The sequence below is a fragment of the Solanum stenotomum genome, chromosome 12 (assembly GCF_019186545.1).
Source record: "Solanum stenotomum isolate F172 chromosome 12, ASM1918654v1, whole genome shotgun sequence".
Taxonomy (NCBI): domain Eukaryota; kingdom Viridiplantae; phylum Streptophyta; class Magnoliopsida; order Solanales; family Solanaceae; genus Solanum; species Solanum stenotomum.
In genome coordinates, this window is record NC_064293.1 from 30,855,281 (window position 1) to 30,878,106 (window position 22,826).

The 22,826-nt window shown below is 32.1% G+C and overlaps 5 protein-coding genes across 8 annotated transcripts in view; 2 read left to right on the top strand and 3 right to left on the bottom strand.

Annotated features, from left to right (window-relative positions):
• LOC125848992 (MYB-like transcription factor EOBII) overlaps positions 1-22,826 on the top strand; it is an 84,917-nt gene that overhangs the window by 33,720 nt on the left and 28,371 nt on the right. The window lies entirely within an intron of this gene.
• The window catches only part of LOC125848991 (RING-H2 finger protein ATL3-like), a 169,519-nt gene that overhangs the window by 23,617 nt on the left and 123,076 nt on the right, over positions 1-22,826 (top strand). The gene's annotated exons all lie outside the window — the stretch shown is intronic.
• On the bottom strand, positions 125-3,789 carry LOC125848993 (LOB domain-containing protein 25-like). The gene is made up of 3 exons (XM_049528964.1): positions 3,771-3,789; positions 3,562-3,618; positions 125-822 (listed from the first exon to the last, which is right to left on the bottom strand). Exon 3 carries the CDS (start codon positions 819-821, stop codon positions 315-317), a length of 507 nt encoding a protein of 168 aa, XP_049384921.1. The 5' UTR covers position 822; positions 3,562-3,618; positions 3,771-3,789; the 3' UTR covers positions 125-314.
• On the bottom strand, positions 12,179-14,570 carry LOC125847919 (high affinity nitrate transporter 2.7). Its single transcript, XM_049527641.1, has 2 exons — positions 13,204-14,570; positions 12,179-12,557 (listed from the first exon to the last, which is right to left on the bottom strand). Exons 1-2 carry the CDS (start codon positions 14,568-14,570, stop codon positions 12,314-12,316), a joined length of 1,611 nt encoding a protein of 536 aa, XP_049383598.1. The 3' UTR covers positions 12,179-12,313.
• Positions 16,965-21,086, bottom strand: LOC125848984 (cysteine-rich receptor-like protein kinase 46). Of its 3 annotated transcripts, none has more exons than XM_049528954.1 (8): positions 20,577-21,086; positions 19,394-19,715; positions 18,874-19,136; positions 18,543-18,753; positions 18,041-18,224; positions 17,764-17,814; positions 17,529-17,679; positions 16,965-17,399 (listed from the first exon to the last, which is right to left on the bottom strand). In XM_049528954.1, the coding sequence occupies exons 1-8, from the start codon at positions 20,985-20,987 to the stop codon at positions 17,007-17,009; spliced, it is 1,986 nt and encodes a 661-aa protein (XP_049384911.1). In that variant the 5' UTR covers positions 20,988-21,086; the 3' UTR covers positions 16,965-17,006. The 3 variants fall into 3 exon arrangements, with proteins under 3 accessions (XP_049384911.1, XP_049384912.1, XP_049384913.1); XM_049528955.1 differs by having other exon boundaries at positions 19,394-19,707; positions 20,577-20,719; XM_049528956.1 differs by having other exon boundaries at positions 19,394-19,699; positions 20,577-20,717.

Below are 22,826 nucleotides of genomic sequence, written 5' to 3' on the forward strand. Positions count from 1 at the left end.
CTCCTGTACTTATTTTCAAGTAACAAAATATAATAGAACTAATAACAAAAAATAATACTCCTAGTAGGATTTGTTTCGGTTGGAAAAAACATTAACCGATGATCATAGACTCCCGGGCCTCTAAGATTGGGACAAGAAGAACAATACCTAGCTACATTATTATTTTAGCATAAATCAAAACACATATCTCCATCTATATAACATGCAACGATCAATAATCCACCAAATATACAAAATTCAATTTGTACATTAATTCAAGTTCAATTTCCTTTCCCTCAATTGGAAAAACAAAGTTAATTAACAAATACAATTCCTCACCTGCCACCATCACAATTATCAGTACCAATATTGTTGTGACCTCCAGAAATACCATTGTTCCATGCAGAAGAATAATTATAGTAACCAGAATTAACCATTCTTCTCCCATACTGAAAATTATGATTCCTTTCTTGATTATTATTAACTTTTTCATAATTGGCGTATCGCATTAAATCAGCATTCGTTGCATCGAGTTCCTTCTGGAGGCGAAGAACTTGCCTTTGAAGAACTGAAATTGCTCCAACACATCCATAGACAGGATCTTTTAATCGCGCCTCGGCTTCATAAGCTAGAGAATTGACCGCATCTTCTCTTTGATGAGGCTGGATTTCGTTCAGAAGCTTGCTCACATTACTGGCCCCGAATACTTTGTGTACGGTTGTGAACTTTATTGGCTCCTCTGGAGGAAAATAAGGTGCAAAAACACAACTTGGCAAGCATTTTCTTCTCAAAAATTTGCAAGCGGCACATGGAGGAGTGGAGTATTTGCTAGTAGAAGACATCCTGTTTAAGTAAATAGAAATTGAATTTGTGTTAATTCGCAATGAGTTTAAGTTATATAGTCATATGGTTAGTAGAACAATTTAACATGTTATAAGTAGATTATAACTTTATTTATGAGATGACCATCATCAAACTTGCTACGAAGAGTTACTTGATATATGTCGATTTAATCTTACATGATGGTACAAATATTCTGTTTCTCTATTTTCATTTTACAATTATCATAATACTTGATATGTAGAAGTACTAATTAATTCTTATTATATAACGGATAAAACATAACATGATGGTCTAAATTGTTTCACACTATCAGTTGACAAAACATAAATCCATTGGCACAAATGAAGACTTTTTCCGCCTTGAATCAAGAAAGAAATTTGTGTTATATACATGATTTTTACATCGACAGCTCATTTCTATCAAACCGGTTCATCGGAAATACACATGGGGCGAAAAATAAATTTTCATTGAAATATTAAAAATAACTACTAAACATTTTTTCCTTAACTAATTCAATGAAAATATGTACGAGAATAGCCACTTAATATATTTCAAAGTAAAAAAAAGTGATTTTTTAAGTAGTATGGTACGTATATATACTCACTAAAGATTGAAGCTAATAAAATACTCCCGCCTTTAATCCTGAACATATACGTATCAAAGATAAAACACAAGATTAAAGTATTTAATTCTGTAACTTATCTCTAAAATAAAACTTACATCCATTTCCCTTCAACAAGAGATCTTCTCAAAACTGTGATGAGAAATACCTAATTAAGTGTTATCTATCCTTAATTAAAGTGTTTATCGTGCAGTTGCTTGAGTACTAAATTTAAATTAAATACTGCTAGAATTTATATATGTATATATATATTGGGCTTAACTAGCAACATACTTGTAGTTTTGATCTCATATATATGAAGCATTGACCAAAATAAGCTATTTTAAAAACCAATTCACCAAACTAATACGCTTTTTAAATTTTTTACAAAAGTAGTATAAACGTACTTCATGGTAACGTTTTAGGTTATTTTTATTTTAAAAATTCAACTGACAAAAACTGACGGAACTGACGACGTTAAATGAATAAACGTTACTATAAGTACGTTTTAGGTGTAAAACGTTACTCCCAATAACGTTTATTGAGAATCCAATCACGTCAACCCTGCAAATGCAGAATCAAATCCTGCAAATTTAAAACGTTACTATGAGTAACGTTTTACACCTAAAACGTCACTCACAGTAACGTTTTACACCTAAAACGTTACTATGAGTAACGTTTACTAAGAATCCAATCACGGGTCTTCAACTCCTGCAAAATTAGAATAAGTCAAGTTTATCATATTATGTTAAGTTCTTACTATAGCTTTAAAATTATTTTTCTAATTTATTAATATTATTTTAAAAAATCTCTTAATAATATGATACACTTGACTTATTACCTAATAAAGTTTTGTGAATATTATTTTAACAATGGGCAACACAAGTAAAAGTTTTGTTGAATATTGTTGGAATATGCAAAACATTCCTTACAACAACATTTATTTTACAATCACATGTGGTCAGTTTAAAAAATGAAGGAAGACTTTAACAGAGTGTCGTAACTGACAGTCACGTTTTTGAGGTAAAACGTTACTATGAGTAACGTTTTATAGCTAAATTTGCAGGAGTCAAAGGATTCTTACACCTAAAACGTTACTGTGAGTAACGTTTTAAACCTAAAACGTTACTATGAGTAACATTTTAAATTTGCAGGATTTGATTCTGCATTTGCAGGGTTGACATGATTGGATTTTCAATAAACGTTATTGTGAGTAACGTTTTACACGTAAAACGTTACTCACAGTAACGTTTATTCATTTAACGTCGTCAGTTCCGTCAGTTTTTGTCCGTTGAATTTTTAAAATAAAAATAACATAAAACGTTACCATGAAGTACGTTTATACTACTTTTGTAAAAAATTTAAAAAGCATATTAGTTTGGTGAATTGGTTTTTTAAATAGCTTATTTTGGTCAAAACTTCCATATATATTCAGCCTCTTCTCCCTTGTTGCTTCTTATGCTTTATACATTAAATTAGCTAGGATTGGGGTGATCATTAATATTAAACAAGCACAACATCAAAAATGATCTTTAGCGGCAATTAATTAGCGGTGATAGTTTAATTGTCACTAAAAATGTATATTTAGCGGCATTTAGCACTCTTTGTAAATGTCCCTAAAGCACAATGGATCCAATGACAATTAACTAATGCTGGTAAAAGCTTTATCACTTTTTGTTAATGTGTATATTTATTGCCGCTAAATGTTGTTTTTGTTGTAGTGAATGTGAACATCCTCTAATTAATTAGATTGGATCAAACTAAAATCAGACTCAAATTAAGCCTCTAAATAATTTGTCGTCTAGGGGAAGTTAAGTCATCAGTAGCAAAACATGACATGTGGACTTAATTACTACTACTTCTAAAGTCTTTTATATGATTTTATTCGACATATATTCCACTTGCAAATTAATGTTCCGCAAAACAAGACCTTTTTTTAGATCAAAATTATACGTACAAAACCTAATAGTCACACAACTACTATTATTTCATTTGACTATTCTTCAAAATATGCCAATTAAACTCATCCATAGGAAAACGTCTAAAAAAAGAGTTACATATATATATTAGATCTACACCATATAGTATACATTGAAGGGAAAAAAAACCATCAAAGAGACAACTAGTGATATATATACCTCTTGATCTTCTTGATATAGTGACTAATTTTCAAGCTTTGTCCCTTGATGATTCTCCTATAGGATTAATGAATATTTCACCATTAGAGCTTAAAAACAACAAAAGAGTTGAAAGGGAAGAAAACCCTAGAACAAAAGTTGAGAGAGAAAATAAGAGAAGGCAATAAGCATATATATATTATAAGTGAATGGAAAGCAAAAAGACCAACCATAATAAATAGGGACGGGGTTGCAATATTAATTATTAATATTAACAATATTGGTGACTGTAAAGTCCCTTGCCGACTTCATTATTCTCCAATTAGAGATTATTGTATATTGTCATCATATGATCTTGCTTCACATTCAATTTTTGGTATATATATACAATACAATACCACACTTTTGGTACTTCAAAATTTAATTACTGTCCCTTTCAAAAGAACAAGAACAAACAAAAGAAGCACGGATGCGATTGGTGTAGTATTGTTGATGTGAAGGCCTAATTTAGTTAATACAAAATTATATTATTTTTTTGATAATTCAATTTTTTCGATTAAAACGGTCCGAGATACTCTTAGTACAGTGTGATTTTGTCCGCTTTAGGTCAAGTTCGTACCAATGTGAAATTTTGTTAATTTTCGAGATTCATTGTGTGTCGCCACATCATCATCTGAGTATTTTATGACAACTAAAATGCAAAACTAGTTTCATTTTGTATGTGTACGTCTCTAAACTCGTAAGGAGAAGTAAATCAAGTCTCACTATCATTTGCCCTCGTCAGACTCATCTCATTGAAATTGAGCTCTGATACCAGTTGTTGAGCTAAAATAGTTCAATAATACTCTTAATACTGTCCGCTTGAAACAAACTCATACATTTCTTTTCCAAAACACATCACACTATCAAGAGATCCTACACTTTATCTGTAGATTCATTCTTAATATTTTTATCTATCAATGTAACTTTATTCGCACAATTAAATAATCTCCCCGTCAAACTAAGTTTCTTGTGGCCCATCACTACAATCCACGAGTCAATTTTTGAGATCCATTGCATGCCCCCACATTAACTGAGTATTTTATGACAACCAAATCCCGCAACTAGTTTTTTCTTTCTTTCTGTATATGGTGTCTCTAAGCTCGTAAAGAAAAGTACATCAGGCCCCACACCATCATCTGCCTTTGTCATATGCGACCCACTAAATCTAAGCTTTGATATCATATTAAGTTGACCTACAATCGTAGATAACTTTCTATAACAAGTCATATATAGTTGGATGACATACATGGTAATGAAGATATCTAGGAGAAGGTGAGAGTGTATTTGGTATAGGGACAAATTGCAAAAAATAAGATTGAAATGGTTTGGACATGTAAAGAGGAGTTGCATGGATGCCCCAGTGAAGGTGTGAGATGTTGACTATGAATGATTTCAAGAGAGGTAGAGGATGATCAAAGAAGTATTGGAGAGGTGATTAGATATGACATGATACAATTTTAGCTTAACGGGGACATGACCTTAGATAGGAGGGTGTGGTAGACAAATATTAGGATAAAAGGTTAGTAGGTAGCAGTGTGTTGTCTTATCATCCTTTTATATTAGTAGTCGTAGTATTGCTTCTATCATTTCTTGTCCTTCAATTTATGCTATCATATGTTGATTCCTTGTACCTCGATTAACACATTGTTTTGTTGTAGTTTCTCTTTTGTTACTATCTATTATTTTCGTTATTAACAATTGTTTTTTGTACTTCCGTTATTTTTTTCATTGGACTAATTTTTCTTGAGTTGAGGATTTATTAGAAACAATATTTCTACCTTTGAGATGGAAATAAGATCTACGTACCCTTTATCCTCTTCATACATCAATTTGTGAAATTACACTAAATATGTTATTGTTATTGTTGACCTAAATAGTAATAACTTGTTATAGAAGTTGGTTTTACTAGACACATAGATAACTTAAATCTCTAGGAATTATTATATTTGATTGCACAACAAGTTATCCTAAAATTGTAATATGAAAACCAAAATAATGACAAAATTATTTAATTAATATATCTACGCAGAGAGCTGTTTAATTTATTGGACTAAAATTGAGATATACAACTACAAGGCATAGCATTAAACATGCCTTTGGTTTATACTAAGTAAATAAAGATAAACTTTTATTTTCAATTTAATTTAATCTTGTTTTTCTGAATAAAACTTTGAAAGAAAAGAATAAATATATTATTTTATCTCAGAATTATTACTCACATAGAGGGGTGACACAAAAATATACCACAATTATTATATAGTAAATAATTTCAAAATACCTAATTTAAAAATAAATAATCAATTTAAAAGGAAATTAGAAACCGAAGCAGGCAGGGTTGCAGAGTCAATTATGTCATACGATTTGTTTGTGAATATTGTCCTATTTTGTTTTTATGCTCTTTGTTTCCTTCTATTTGTTTGCTTCACCAAATTCAACTTTCATTTCTTTGAAAATTAGGAATAGTATTTTACGAGAACATAAATATAATCTTTTGCTGTTTTACTATTTATTTACCCCACTAGACTCTCTCCCTCCATATATTTATTTGCACGCGCGTGTGAACATATTCTCACTCCATCACAATTTTTTTATAGGCGAAAGGCCATGATTGGACTTCTTTCACCTCCGGTTGATGACTATCTCTTTTGATATGTTATATTTTCTATTCTGTTTAAAAAGAACGACGCATTTCTAATTATGCTTCATGTGCCTCTTAAGTATATGATTTGCTAGTAGTTTCGTTGTTTAGCAATAGCCTATAAGTATGGTTTTTTGATCGACACATTTGATTTTTGCCTAAATATCCATAAAAGAAAGAGCACTCTCCTTATATATCTTTACATATAAAAAGAAATCTTTTTTCTAATGCCATGCTTGATGTTGCATTAACACTTTATTATTATTGATAGTGGGTAATTGGTTTACGTTTTCATTAGTTAAAGGAAAAAAAAGTGTCGATCACCCAAATAATTAAAATTCTTGTCAAAGGTTCATATAGAAAAAACTCCCCCCTACCTACCAAATATATACATGGATATTCCTCAAATCTATAGTTAATAAAAAAAAATTAGGTTCTATAATTGAGCTCACCGAAAAAACATGATAGCCTCTATTATTGAAGTCTTACAATTTTTTTGTGTCCATGAGAACAATAATGTCAATTCACTGATCCAAAATCTTTCATGAAAGGACGGATAATATTACATGAATAGTTCAATTATCTGTCCCTTTCAGTCAAGCTAGACAAATAGGATGTTATCAGTAGTTGTCTGAAAAAAAAGTTGATTTTTTCTAGTAACGTTGTAGTATATATACACACTTGTGTGATCAACTCATTTAAAAATTTAACCTGTTATTGAGAATATATTTTTATTTATATAATTATATATTCTCAACATGTGTCCTCACGTATTTCATTTTCATGAGCCAAGTATTGCTATACTCAATAGTGGAGCCAAAATTTTAATAAGAGGATTCAAAATCTGAAGAAGTAGATACACAAACTAGAGGAAGAGGGTTTGATATCTACTATATATACACAAAAAATCATTTTAATTATGTATAAGTATAATTTTCTGTCGAAGGGGTTCAAATGAGCCCTTGACCAAAGATGTCTCCGCCCCTGGCTATACTGAAGTGTGTGATAGTTTAGGTGTGTTTTTGACATTTCACGCGTTTATTGTGTAATAGTTTCCGCCCCAAGCTATGGTTAATTATNATTGCTATGCACGATGGTGGAGCCAGAATTTTTAATAAGGGGATTCAAAACTGGAAGAAGTAGAGACACGAACTAGCGGAAGAGGGTTTGATATCTACTGTATATACACAAAAAATCATTTTAATCATGTATAAGTATAATTTTCTGTCGAAGGGGTTCAAATGAGCCCTTGACCAAAGATATCTCCGCCCCTGGCTGGCTATACTGAAGTGCGTGATAATTTAGGTGTGTTTTTGATATTTCACGCGTTTATTGAGTAATAGTTTCCGCCCCAAGCTATGGTTAATTATAAACATATATTCACTCTATTGTGTCACTTAACTAGGTCTTGGACGTAACTCACAACCCAAACAACAACCCAAACACTAGCACAAATGAGAAGGATTGCGCACATTCCATTCATCACCCTTTTCATGCCCGAATCTAAACATTTGAGGTTCTACATTGGACCTAAATTTGATACCATATTAAATTTAATCTTGTATCTAACACACACTTCAAAAGCTAACTATTTTTATTTTTTTTTACCTAAATCTTATAAAAAATCCTAAATTTCATTCATCATCAATGTAGGACATTCCAATTATCAAATACCTCTCCTTACCTTTTTTTCTTTCTTTCTAATTTTCCCTCTTTCAAAGTCGACATACAAAATGGAAAGTAGGAGTACTTAAATTATTGTTGATGGGATTAAATAATGAGTGGCAATTATGAAGTACTTCCTCCGTTTCAAAAAGAGTGGTCTGGTTTGACTTGACACGAAATTTAAGAAATTAAAGAAAACTTTTGAATCTTGTGGTTTTAAATTAAAGTTATGTCAAATGTACAAAATTGCCCTTAATCTTGTGGTCTTAAACATGCCACGTGAAAAATTAAAAATAAAATATTATAAAAAAAAGATAGTTCTTTTTTAAACAAACTAAAAAGGAAAAAAAGTTATTCTTTTTGAAACAGAGGAATACTAATTAAGGCTTCTTCTTTTTGGGAGGTGGGAATCCATTCTGATTGTGGAAATCTCTCATCATCGTAAATAAATTAGTAATATATATAAGCATTTTCATTACAAAATTTTGAGATACATGAATCCATACTTTATAATATTAAAAGGAAATCAATTATTGAGCCCAACTTTTTTTATGATGAAGGTTAGCCCTTTCCATTCCATCCCTTGAAATTTCCCTCATGATTTATTTTGATAAAGTTAAAATAAGATAATATATATATATATATATATATATATATATATATATATATATTATATCTTATTTTAACTTTATCAAAATAAATCATGAGGGAAATTTCAAGGGATGAAATTGATAGGGGATAATATATATATAACTGAATTACCGAAGAAAAACAAAAGTACCTAACACGCATGCCCATTGCTAAGATTTTTCACATATCACATATTAGGGGGCGAGTCTAGAAATTCAAATACGAGTAAACGTTGATATATGCAAATATTTGTTTGAGCCCATTACTATTATATACTTATCCGTTATGAACACAAGTGTCGATATATATATAGAATGATGTCGCATCACATTGATTATAGGAATATATTGTCACATACTGTTGCCTCACTTTGCTGTATATACTTGAATTGAAGCACTCGACTTTAAATTTTGAATTTGCATCTCTCTGCCCAATCATCAATTATCACACATCTTTATGTATTTTTGTAATTAATTAAATTTTAAGGAAAATTAATAGATCACTAGCTTAGAAAAGGGCTGCAGATTTTTTTTTACAGTATTGAGTAATCACAAAACGTCAAATGAAATGTGCTGCTAATGATTAGGAAGTGGATTATTGGTTGTTTAATTTTTTTTTTTATTTATATAGTATAATACACCTCTCACCCCCAACTACATTTTCTATTTACTTATTATAATATTATTTTATGTCCATTGCATTTAAATTTAATTCTTGCATAATATATTGATATATTTGCTAGCTTTAGGAATTAAGATATACCATAGATTCTGTATATGATGGTTTTTACTTTCAAGTAGCACCTTTTGATCTTTATCTTTATATATAAGTACTTCTTCTGCTATTTTTTAGAACAATTTTTTTTTTTTTTTAAATGGTGGGGCTTAAATAACCTACTAATTCTAGCTCGTCGTTAAGGAATTTTCGATTGAAAGTTAGGTTAAAAAATTATTTATAGACTATATAATATAAAGAGATAGGCTTTTGATATTCGCCGACCACCTATGCAATTATAAGCTCACGTTCTTATGTTTTTGTGTTTATATATAAAAGGAGGTACCTAGCTCAAACAAATAAGGAAACAAATAATTCTAATATGATGGCACGCAATAGCGGACTAGATTTTTCATTAAATGGGGTTAAACATATGAAGTGTCAACATACGAAGAAGTTATAGTGTGTTTTACATCGATTATATATACATAAATATAATTTTAATTATATCTTAATAGTGACAGAGCTATAGTGTCCCGAGGGTGTCCCCTTCCCCAAAAAATTATACCATATATATATATATGTAAATATTATTTGAAATGGTGAAATTTAATACTGTGGACATTCTTAATACAATAAGATGTTGTTGCCTAGTGTTGTGAGGCTCTCCTCTTATGCTCACACTGTAGGCGCGAATTTGAATCCTCATAGTTGTATTTTATAATCATTTCTCTTCTATTTTATTACTACTCTTATTAACTTGCTCCTTTATTTGTCTAAGCTAATTAAATTACTTTCTAAATAATAGTTATTAAATTTGTAATTTTTGAACTAATTCAAATATAATTCATCAAAACGATTCTTATTTAGAAATTTACATTTAGTAGCCAATTGAATTTTCAATGAATTTGACCTTTTATTTCTTTTCATTAAAATTTGAAATAAATCTTAAATGTAATTATTTAATTTAATGTTAGTAAACAAATACTAAATTATTTCTATAAAACTGCTAAAAGTGAACAAAAGAACATCTCGTTTGATTCTGCTTCCATTATTGATGTCTCGTTATTGTTGTCGTCACCAAAGATTAGTGAAAGCTTAAAACGTAAAAATGATTTTATTTAAAGCTAAATCCCCCCACCCAATTTATGCTTGTTCATTCAATTCATATATATTAAATTAAACAAAAAAAAATCTAAATATTATGCAGTTTGATTTTTAAAATTTTAGAACTTTTTTTCGTAAAAAAAGGTAATATTAATATTTTAAATTTTTCATTGCATTCATTCATAAAATTTTTTTTTTATGTAATACTTGGACATCCTTCGTAAAATTTCTAGCTTCGTTATTGTATCTTAATAATATAATTTTTCACTAATGATTAAATTCGGATGAACATCCTCGACTCTAAGTGGCTCCGCCCTGATGGCATGGCATCTACAATGATAAGGGGAGTATTAGGCCTTCTTTTCGCCCAATCTCAATCACTTTTTGGAGTAATCTTCTTTTCTTTTCTTTATTTATATTTTGGGTTTGGTTGTAGTTCTGGACAATAGTTTAGACTCCACAAGGCAAACCAATTTAAAGGTACTAAAATTTGGAGTTTGGTAATAATGATCATTTTGGCCTATTGAAATAAGACACTTTTATTTATTTTAGGTTCGTGGTACACTCAATACACATATTCAAAAAAATATATACTCTATATTCTCTTGAACTAAGCACGCAAAGTTATTTATGATGAGTGACGACAAGATTCTAACTCAAAAACTTCCTACATACACTTGGTCACGTAAAATTCGTAAGAATGTTGATTATGTTGTGTAAAATGCATAATGATGAACGTTATCCCAAATTCCAAACAATCTAACGTAAGAAATACCGTATACTTAGAAGTGACTTGAGTTTCATAATCATAAATGAAACTAAACTTTAAAGTTTATGGATTCTAAATTTTAATTTTTATAAATTATTGAGTTTTAAATTAATAATCTATACATATTCAACGAAATTATAAAAGGGAAAATTACGCATATAAGCAAATATATACTAGTTAATTAGCTAAAATAACTATAGTTTGAATTAATTACGGCTCACATCTTACTCTTAACTGTAATTACGCCGCTTATACATATACAAATACAAATTATACATATGTATATATATATACAATTAGTCTCTCTCCACTCTTTGCCCTCTCTCGCTTGCCTCTCTCCTCCCTCTCCCAATCTCGCCCGCCAGATATACAAATACATATGTATACCAGTTCCATAAATACAATCATTTGACAGATATACATATACAATTTGTCTCTCTCCACCTCTTCCCTCTCTCCTCCCTCTAACATATAGCTACGTATCGTAATTAGCAAACTATAACCATGAAACATAATTAAGTTATTTTTGAGTGGATATATGCAAAAAAATAAAAAAAAATTCCCATTTAAAAACAAATTAACAATTTGTATGAGCACTCAAACTTGGTCCAGGAAGTAACGGTAGACTCGATGGCCCAACATAACTGTCCACAACGTTTTTGGGCCTTCAATATTCCTTCTTTTGTGATGATTTCTACCTTGGAAAAATGTTGTATGTTATACCAAATAATCGCTGAATTTATCATCATTTAGTGGTCGGATTATTTAGGGATTATACTAAGGTGAAATCAAATTTTAATTCTAAGGGTTCTAAATTTTATAATAATGATTTTAAGCGTTAATGACTGTGTTCTAAACTTAATATTTATACATATTTAATAAACTTCTTAATACATATACACTATTTGAGCAAAAGTTATTGAGTTCGACTAAATCCATACCAGGGCTTCTAGTTCCGCCCCTGCTTTATGCTCGGAATAATTTGCTGTGTAGATCAAATAACGCATCAGAAATTATACGCTCTCTTAAATTGTATTATAAACACTCCACACACCGACATTATCAATAACTAATAATAATATGAAAATAACATAATACATACAAATTGCTATTTTAAACTCATAGCTATACATACATATTCCTATATTTAACTTACTATTCATATATACTTTAGTACTCAATCTATATTTTTGGATCCAACATGAGTCTTAATGTAGTAGGTGGTAGTTTTCATCATCTTCATCAATATTTGAAGGACCATAAAACATTCCTCCCCACTTGGGGAAGTAGACTAGTGTAATAGGCAGAGTAAAGACAATCATCATTAAGCCCATAATTGATATGCTTGTTTGAGTTGAGAATTTGGTGGAACCTGAAAATAGCAGGAGTTGTGTTATAACTGCGCCTAAAGTCCCACCGCTTCCTGTCATGCCTGATATTACACCTAACGACCTGCATACATCAAGTAGAACAACAGGACAAATTACTTATAGAAATGAGTTGGGATTATTTTAGGGCAATAAATTAATGTGAAATTGAGCTGCTTTTTCACTCTACGTGTCTTATTCTGAATCATAATTAGTATGACTTTGCTTGCTGCTATTTTCCTGTACGTACATGCCGCTATCGAGTCTCCTGTCACCATTTCTGGAATGTTTACTTGAAAGTTTGTAATGAAGTTATCAATTTATAAAATAAATTTGAAAATATGTTACTTATTAATTCGTTGTTGTATGACAGATATTTTGTAATGAATTATAGTTAGTTCATTTAGTAAAATTGTATAAGAGTCGGAAGTTCGATAGTTTTAACACTTCTGTCCTAGTCGAAAACTTTAGTTTTAGCAGTACAAAGAGGAAGAGAATTTCAACTCCCCTTCTGTAACTGACACTTGAAGGAGACTTGCCATTGTTCTTAAGCTGTTCAAAGTTTAACAACTACCAATTAATGGGAGACGTTTGGTTGAAAATGGAGTTTAAAAGAATTTCTTTCTTTAAATTAGTGATTTAAAATATATTATAAAAAATTCTATCGCTGTCAATTACTTCACTAAACGCAAAAAAAAATTAAAACGTTTAAAGTTGATTTATGAATTTACCTTTTGGATACGAATGGCACAATGCCAAATGTGAGTCCTGAAGCAGCTTGAACAAACAACGAAAAGCACGCCATAACCAGAACAGACGCCCAAACTGTATTCACTCGGCCAAGCAGCACGCACATCAATCCAGCCACCGTCTGCACCGCCCACAAACTCCATAACCGCCCTCTCATCCCAAATCTCTTCCCCATTTTATCAGAAATTATCCCGCCCACAGGCCTCGACACACAATTCGCTAGCCCAAAGCTTGCTGCAATACCCCCTGCCATTTCAATATTCACATGAAACCGATCGTAAAAATACGCTGCTATTATATTATCGGTAGTCAATTCAACTCCGAAACAAAATCCATACGTCAATCCCAATATCCATCCCCTGTAATTCTTCAGCCCATTTAAAAGTACGCTGCAGAAATTTTCACTTTGATTATTTGTAATTTTACGTTTGTAGTTTCCATCAGGCAAGTCCTGGCCGTATACGAGTACCAAAATCGCTGTTGCCGCTTGAAATATCGCTGGGAAAATAAACGCAATACGCCATGAAATGAACGAAGGAATGTTAAAGCTTGTAGTGAACAGAGTATATACGAGCGGCATGACTAATTGAGTCACGCCAGAGCCAACATTTGCCCAACCGGCAGCGAATCCATTAGCAAGTCCAACAGTACATCCGGAGAACATAGAGCTCATCCAAAATTGACTCGCTACGAAATTAGCCAAGCTAAATCCAATAAGGAATCGAACTAATATGAAGCTTTTCGCAGAGGAGATTAGAGAAGTCGAGAGGACTACCGGAGCAGTGAGGAGTGACAGGGTGGCGGAGGCAACACGTGGACCGAACACGTCACAGGCAGGTCCCATCGCAAGGCGGGAGAAAATGGAACCGATGAAGGAGGCGATTCCGGCTGTGCCGATGTCGGTTTGGGTGAGATTGAGGTCCTTACGAATAACTTCGAGAAGTGGAGGGATTGCGAACGTAGAGAAGAAACAGGAAAATAGAGAGAGCCATGCGAGATGGAAAGCTCTCATATGAGGTGAAGATAATGAAAATGGGTGGAATTCTGTGGCTTTGTGATCATAATCTACGGCTATGGAGAAATTATTAGGAGAATGATCGATTTTGGACTGTGATTTCTCTTCTTCCATGGCTATTGAATGAATTGAATTTGGAAAACTTGAGCAAGTACTATATTTATAGTGAAGGTTAACGTGAGTAGATTGATGAGAAAACAGAGCTTCCAAGCACCACCTTTTAAACTTGAGTCCCGTTATCGTGAAAATTGTGAAATTTGAAAAAAAAAAAAAACTTTTGTTTTTGAAGTGATAGTCGTATTTGTATTTGAATATTAAAATTGTGTTCGACATTTGCAAATTTTTAAATATAAATTTATGCGATTCAAAGTATTGAATTCAAATAAATTCAACGCGCCTTGCATGTAGCAAGTGTGTTGTGACTGCTTCCGCAAATGGACAGAAGATGCATTTAAGGTTACATGGAGGAGTTAAACTTGTAATCTTCTTTTGACTCCATCAACTTGTTTTATTTAGTCTAAACACTTATTCTAGTCACTGATTTAAATTTGTGCGACTCTTGTATCTCTATTTTGATTATTATTATTCTTTTCTTTTTTGTCCGAGAAAATAAATTTAAATGGGATAATATAGTCTTGAATAAAAAATATTTATGTGCTTTGGCATAGTTTTGAATCATGTAAATCGTCTCATTAAAATGAGATAACGAATAGTCGAATACTCATACACAAACACGAGTGTAGGTACATAAGCTCTTTTAAAAAGTTATGTTTTGAGAGTGCCTTCGGTGGAAGATTGCAGAAAGTGATGTTGAGATAATTTGGGTCTGTGATGAGAAGAAGCACGTGTGTTTCAGTGTGGAGGTGTGAGAGATTGACTTGGGATGAATTCAAGAGAGGTAGAGTTAGGCGGAAGAAATATTGTGGAGAGATGATTAGACATGACATGGTGTAGTTGCGGTGTAGTGAGGTCATGACCTTAGATACAAAGGTGCGAAGGAGATGAATTAGGGTAGAAAAGTTAGTAGGTAAGAGGGCGTTCATGCTAGTAAATGGGTGTGTGTTGTTCATGCTAGTAAGAGGGCGTTCATGCTATGCTTATAGTTAAGGTTCTTCGATTTTATTGATATATATATGTTGTTTTGTGTAGTTCGGTTGTAGTATTATTTGGTTGTCATACTATTCTTCTACTATTTGTTATTTTGTTACTATCTATTGTCTCATGTATTTCAATTACGTCTTTTTTTAGTCTAATTTTTATCTGAGCTGAAGGTCTATCGGGAACGAGCTGAATACACTATTATGTTGTTGTATTATTTTCTGAGAGTGAAGAATCTCAAAAGTGCAAAATAAAATTTTCTTACGAAAGGGGAAAACGGTTACTCCGTATTTCAAACACCTATATATTATTATTATTAAGAAGGAATTTATGCACATTTTAGGGAATTACTGGACCTAAGATATGGCCATAACCCATAAAGAGGAAGATACCTTGATATGATATGAATATATGGACATAATTTCTTGGACGTCACTTAATGGCCAAAACAGGAAAAAAGAATGTCCATATTTTTTGCTACAATTTCTTGATGTGGAAATGAGAGCAACTAACTTGACACATTTGGTAATGGTAGTGCCTTTGAAATCACTTTTTGAATTGGTTTACGCTAATGGAGAGTGCAAAAGGGACAAAAAAAATCATACACTTAGAAACATAATGTGTAGGAAAAACAACGACTTGTAAAGAAGAACCATCTTTACTTCGGAGCATGGATATAGATATTCTTAGAGAGGGTTTGGCTATGGTTAGTTCATAGAAGTATGGAAAATATTCTGAATTCGGCGCAAATTATTAGTTTCATTCTGAACTATTAACAGTTTTAAAAATACCTCTCTAGTTGATTAACTAAACTTATATACACCCCGTCTACCTCTATAGAAGTATTTGGTCAAACAGGCTCTTAGGACCCTCATATCGACCAAATACTTCTATGGTGGGTTCAAAGTTCACTTTGAAGTTTCAAATATAATGCAGTATGTTTTTTTATATATCAAAATAAATAAATAATCATTTTTGCTTTGAACGGTAAAGAAAAACAAGTAGAGAAGGGTCCTGCCCTCCTCAGTATCACCTGAATCACCTTAACAATGCGTACACGGATTTTCTATGAAAATAATCAACGTCTATTAATAGAAGTTCCAAACAAAATAAACTCAATTTTGTTTTGTCATTTGACAGTATCACCAAATTAAGTTGTCCCCATCGATTGAAGCTTGCTGAAAATGACTCCCCTTACGGAATTATGGTTTGAATGATCTCTCTGTCAGTTCTTGCAATTTGAATAGAAGAAAATTTTCCTATGTGACAAAATTCATATAACTTAAATAACATTTGTACTGAACTATAAAATCAATCTACCTCAAATTTCTATCATTGTAGGTTAAATAACATTAAGGTTACTTGTATTATAAGTAAAATTTCTATTATAAAGATATAAAAAAACTTAACACAGTCAATATACATAACTTAATTATCTACTTATCTGGTCTTTCCAGCAGCCTTTGCAGTATTCCGGGATTTAACCGGTCTTGATCAAAGCACTGCACTATAGCGCGAAGCTGGGAAAATGGATACACTCATTTTACAGGCGGATAGCTTCATAATAATCTCCAAAGTTATCTGATCCGAGCTCTGTAGAATTTGTCCTTTTCCTCGTGAAATAGAATGGCTAGCTCTGTCTTTGCAGAGGCCATAAAGAGAGCACCATTGTCATCCTAAAACACTTTCCGTGTCATAATAAGAATCAATTGATGCAGAGGGATGATGACGATAACGATGAAAAGAGCCATTATCTTGGTGTGTGTCATAATATCTGCAAGAATCAACTGATGATGCAGAGGGATGATGCTGATGAATAGAGCCATGTTGTTCGGAACCATAAAATGAATCATCAATGAAAGGAGGCTTTGACGGAACAGGCACTTCTAAGTTTTCTTGTGTAAGTAGTTTAATGATTGTTGACATATCTGGACGCATAATAGGTGACTCTTGAGTACATAGCAGCGCAATTTGAACCACCCTTACTACTTCATTCACATCTTCTATCTCCATACTCGGATCTATTATCCGATATGCCCTTTTCTCCTTGAAATGTTTCCATGCCTGCACGTTAAATTAATAAGATAATATCAAACACACAAATTCTGTCAAAAATAGAAATATAAAATGACCTGATTGTGTAACTACGTCTAGAAGTAAATTCGAAAAAGCTGAGTGTTGAGGGGAAATTACAATGGTTACAAGGGTGTCTAGAGTGTCATCGGCTGGAATTTTGTTGAACTCCCGTCCGCTTACTATTTCCAAGATAAGAACTCCAAAGCTATAAACATCCACTTTATCTGTTAATTGTCCTTGAGCAAGGTACTCCGGAGCCATGTATCCGCTGCAGGTATAGGGATTAGCACGGGCTAGGACAAAATGAAGAGTGGTAAGAGGTTAATCCAAATTTAAGTGCTTCATTACATACAATGTGCCTGCAATGACAAGAGGTGCACTTCCTTTTTCCCTGATATTAACTCTGGAAAGACCAATAACATAACAAATAACAATTACATCTCAATTCCAAGCAAGTCGAAGTCAGATATATGAATTATGATTGTCCATGTTGCTCCATTTAAGCTCGTCTTAATAAAAATGAAAATAGACACTTGTAGTTCTCCATGTTTCCTGGTGACATAAATCTTGAACACGACTAAGAAGGCTTGACTTTTTGAAGGCAATGAACCTAAAGTAAATGCACTAACCTGGCAAGACCAAAATCTGCAATTTTGGGACGATATTTTGAGTCTAGTAAGATATTACTAGGTTTGATGTCTCTGTGAATGATTCGAACTTGGCAATCATTGTGAAGGTATTCTAAACCTTCAGCTATCCCTTCGACTATTTTGAGCCTTTTCTTCCAATCCAATTCTTTCTTCTTCTTTGGATCTTTCTTCCATGCATACAGTCAAGAAAATCAACTAAGTACGATAGTATTTCTAGTTACAAATGACTTAGCATTTTTTCTGTCCTTTTCGGGAAAGGAGGAGAAGAATTAAAGATCTTAAGAATAAAATACATACCAAATAAGATAAGATCAAGGCTTTTATTTTCTAGATACTCATATACAAGAAAGCTGTCATCGGCAGTGAAACAACAGCCAAGAAAACGAACTAAATGCTGGTGTTGGGCTTGTCCAATAATGTCTATCNTGACTTTTCGGGAAAGGAGGAGAAGAATTAAAGATCTTAAGAATAAAATACGTACCAAATAAGATAAGATCAAGGCTTTTATTTTCTAGATACTCATATACAAGAAAACTGTCATCGGCAGTGAAACAACAGCCAAGAAAACGAACTAAATGCTGGTGTTGGGCTTGTCCAATAATGTCTATCTCATTGGATATCTCTTCATTCCGAATTTTGGTAGTTAAAAACATCCGTTTGATAGCAATTTCTCTACCATCTGGCAAAGTCCCCTACTTCAGAAATATTCTAGACTTGTTTAGCAGAACTAACATTGTCAAAGCAGAGAAGCAAAACAGGGGTGAGAAAAACGAAAAGAAAAGAAAAGAAAACGAAGTAGTATGCTTTTATACTTTAAAGACTTCACCAAATCCACCTTGGCCAATCTTGCGTTCTTCACTGAAGTTGTCTGTAGATTTCTCTAGTGTTGAATATTTGAAATGCAGGCTCCTTTTCATAACAGATGACTCAAGATCTGAAGAATCACCATTATGTTTCGTCTGGTGTTGCACTCGTTTTTCATGGAGAGTTGTGCCCACAATATATCCAACCAGAATAGCTATTATGCATACACCAACAGCAACAAGAATAAATACAAGGTACATGAAAATAGCTCCTGCAAAATGAATTCCTTCTTAAGTGAGTTTCCCTTTTGTGCACTAAAAGGGTATACTTATTTTACACTATTTGGTTAACTTACTTAAAACGAATAGATAACTAGAGTTAACTACTTAAAGCGGGTATACTATAGTAACCTGGAAAAATAATACTTAAGATGCTAAAACAAGATAAAATACGCCTATTGTCTTAAGATACAGATGATTAAAGTCCCACAAAAATTTCTCAAGAGCAAGCATGAGATGTAGAGCTGACCTTTAGAATTAAAGAAATTCGAACCATTGCTAGATTCAAATTCTGAGTAACGAAAATAGCAGCCAACGCTAAGGGAGCGTGCCTCAATGGATGGCAAACAATCAAGAACAGCTGTGCTTGCATTTGAAAGGCAATCAGAACATGCTTTTTCGTCCAAAGTATTCCAGCAGATAGCCATGCCATAAACTGATAGACCATATGTTTTCCTTCGTCCTTCTGCATAGCCACCGTGAACTGGGGCCATGGTTACCACATCCTTGACGACTTTGGTAGCGACATCCCTAAATTGATCATTCTTCAAGTTCACTGCATCACTGCATCTCTTTATTCAAATTTAACCAAAAAAGATAACCATGAGGACCAAAAACAAGCTAGCCATTGTCAAATTTGTTAAACATATACTTCCTCTGTTTTAATTTGTTTGGCCTACTTTCCTTTTAGTATGTTTCGAAAAGAATGATTCTTTCCCTTTCCAGCAACTCTTTGTTTCCAACTCATGACATATTTAAGGCCACAAGATTAAAAAAACATATTGGTATATTTGACAAGATTCAAAAGTTTTCTTTATTTTCTTATCCTCCCAATCAAAATAGGCCAAACAAATTGAAACGAAGGCAGTGATTACTTAAATAAAGTGAACCTTCCCTAATAGCTTAATTTTTAGATGAGGGGTCACACACTTCTAACATGTATGGTATCAAACAGACACACACACCATCACCATTCTCTAAAAGAATTTCCACGTGTTTTGCTCATAGAAAAAAGAATTAGCCCATCATGTTAGGGATCATGTTGAATATATAATTAACTAACTAAAACTATACCCTATACCCTGTCCTAATGGCTTAAACTATCAGATGAGATGGTAACACATTTCTAATCAAGTACGGAGCTACATGATGCCAAACCGGTTCAAATCATAGCGTGCAAATAGGAAAATCACATTTAACATGAGAGAATCTGCCTATGTTGCTCGGATTCTTTAAAAATGTTGACGGTGCATGTGACACTCCAAAAGTAGTACATTTCGGAAGATCCGACACGGGTGCTACAACAATTTTGAAGAATCCGAGCAACATAGGATATAACAATTCTTGTTGTTTTTTAAAGATAAATCCCCAAATATAAAATTTGAATAAAAAAAAAAATAGCAAGAAAAAGAAAAAGGGTAAAGAGAAATTACTTTAACGTCATGGGGAGAAGAGGATTCATAAAAAAAGCTATAATTCTCGAATCTCATGAAACACCCATCGAAGAAAACTCGACCGCTGATATGGGGAAAACAACCAGGCAATTGGGTTTTAATGGCAGAAAAACAAATCTGACAATCTTCTTTAGATAGATCATCCATACATTGAGCCAAAACGAAAATTCGATTCGGAGCTAATCCTTCTCCGTAAATTGAGAATTTGTTGGATTTTATCTCGGGTTCCATAGCTACAATTGCATTTGCATAATTTTGGTTGAATTCTGAAACATTATCAGCTTGCTCCACACCGCAGAATTTATAAACGAGCTCTGTTCGAGGATTCGCAATAGCAGCCGGAAGAATCGAAAAGATTAAACACAAAACGATGACGATTACATTGGCCATAGAAATAATAGGTGATCGATCATCTTCCTTTTTTCATTTTTTTTTCTTATTTTCTGGGTTTCTGTTGTGTTTTCATATTTTGGGGAAAATTTATGTTTTTTTGAAAAATTCTGAATTGGGTTTGTGATGAAAATTAAACATATTTAATTTTCATTTTTACTACTTATTATCATGTTAAACGATCCAGAGATCAAAATAATAAAACAGATTATAAATATGATAAGTTATAAGCTCGTCTAAATATGTTCTTAATCAAGAGAAAACAATTCTTGCTAGTTACTCGCTCTGTCCACTTTTATTTGTTATGTTGTATTTTTCGAAAGTTAATTTGATTAATTTTTAAAATTAAATTAGATTATATTAATTCGATATTTTAAACAAAAAAATTTAGATATTCAAAAACTATACGAAAAGTACTATAAATTTCAATTTTTTGCATATCAATATGATGAAAAGATATATAGTAAAATGTTAATTAAAGTTTTTATAATTTGACTCTAAAAATAAAAACTATGATGAGGCATGTCTAAATTGGGTTGAGACTTTTATTCTAAAACCAAATCAAAAGAATTACTTAGACATCTTCGTAGAATCTATATGATAATAGAATGAAAACTTATTTCCTTACTTGTAAATATCATTTAAATCTTATATGATCTTCTTCTTTTTCTTCTATTATATTTTCTTTAATCTAGTCTACATAAATATTATTTAATCTATATGATCTTCTTCTTTTTCTTCTATTATATTTTCTTTAATCTAGTCTACATTGATTCTAAGAAATTATATAAATATAATTCTTTATGTAATTTATATCATTAAATAATAATAGTGTGCTCTCTTTAATAACTCAAGCTTTAGATGAGATGGTCATACACTTCAACATGGTATCAGAGCAGATAGAGGTCCTAAGATCGACTCTCACCGCCAAAGAATCAAACCGGGCACGTAAGAGACGTGTTGAGAAATATCATTAAATAATAAAAGTGTGCTCTCTCTAACAACATTTTCACACAGCGTAATAATTTCTATCTTGTATAATTTACATAAAATGCCTAACATGTTTATATGACACAAAAAATATATGATCGTGTTTTAAAATATATAGGCTCGAACATAAAGAATGTTTTAGGTTGATGTGATTCATCGATATTCTTTATAGGCCTTCAATGCATATGGCTATATTTGTTGTCCAAATACATTCCTTTGGGAAGAAAGAATTAAGAGATGGCATTGAAATCACTTTACTTTACTAAAGATGAAGTAATTGCATTGACAGTTTAATATAAACCAACAAAATGGTAGGTGGATTAATTAGAAAGTACTTTTAGTTCATGGTTTCTAGTCCACAAAATGAATTCTTTGAAATTAATTATCATCCATTGGTTTTGCTTTAAGTCATGGTATCTCTTTTATAGATAGAAAGCTAGCAAAATCCCACAAAGAACATGCCAATTTGTACTTAATTTGGCTTCAAAGTACAAGAGAAATTAACACTTCCACATAGTAATAAATTCAAGTGTAGACTTAACTGGAAACAGTACATGTGGCAACAATCTTCATTCTCTTTTTTAGTCATGATGATGAGGTCACATTCACAAAAGCAACCCGTACTCCGTCCGTTTCAATTTGTTAGTCAATTTTCGCCTTTAACTTTAACGTATGGCTTGCCAGCACCAATGTCAAACCTCATCATCAGTTTATCAGAAAAAATAACAAATGTAACAAATTCATCTTGTAATTATGATGATTTTTTAAGTCAATTTTTCTTTTTTACTTCTTCCCAGAAAGCCCTATCATTTTTGCTCGCTTCGTGATTCAGACTCACAATTTTTGAGT

Bases quoted from the DNA above. Each gene is read 5' to 3' on its own strand.
- LOC125848984 (XM_049528954.1), bottom strand. From the start codon at position 20,987: ATGGCCAATGTAATCGTCATCGTTTTGTGTTTAATCTTTTCGATTCTT. The intron at 19,716-20,576 runs GTAATTTCTCTT...ATTTGAATAAAG, and splicing joins CTTCTCCCCATGACGTTAAA to AGATGCAGTGATGCAGTGAA. The intron at 18,754-18,873 runs GTATAAAAGCAT...TTTCTGAAGTAG, and splicing joins GATTTGGTGAAGTCTTTAAA to GGGACTTTGCCAGATGGTAG.
- LOC125847919 (XM_049527641.1), bottom strand. From the start codon at position 14,570: ATGTCGAACACAATTTTAATATTCAAATACAAATACGACTATCACTTC. The intron at 12,558-13,203 runs GTAAATTCATAA...TGATGTATGCAG, and splicing joins GTGCCATTCGTATCCAAAAG to GTCGTTAGGTGTAATATCAG.
- LOC125848993 (XM_049528964.1), bottom strand. From the start codon at position 821: ATGTCTTCTACTAGCAAATACTCCACTCCTCCATGTGCCGCTTGCAAA.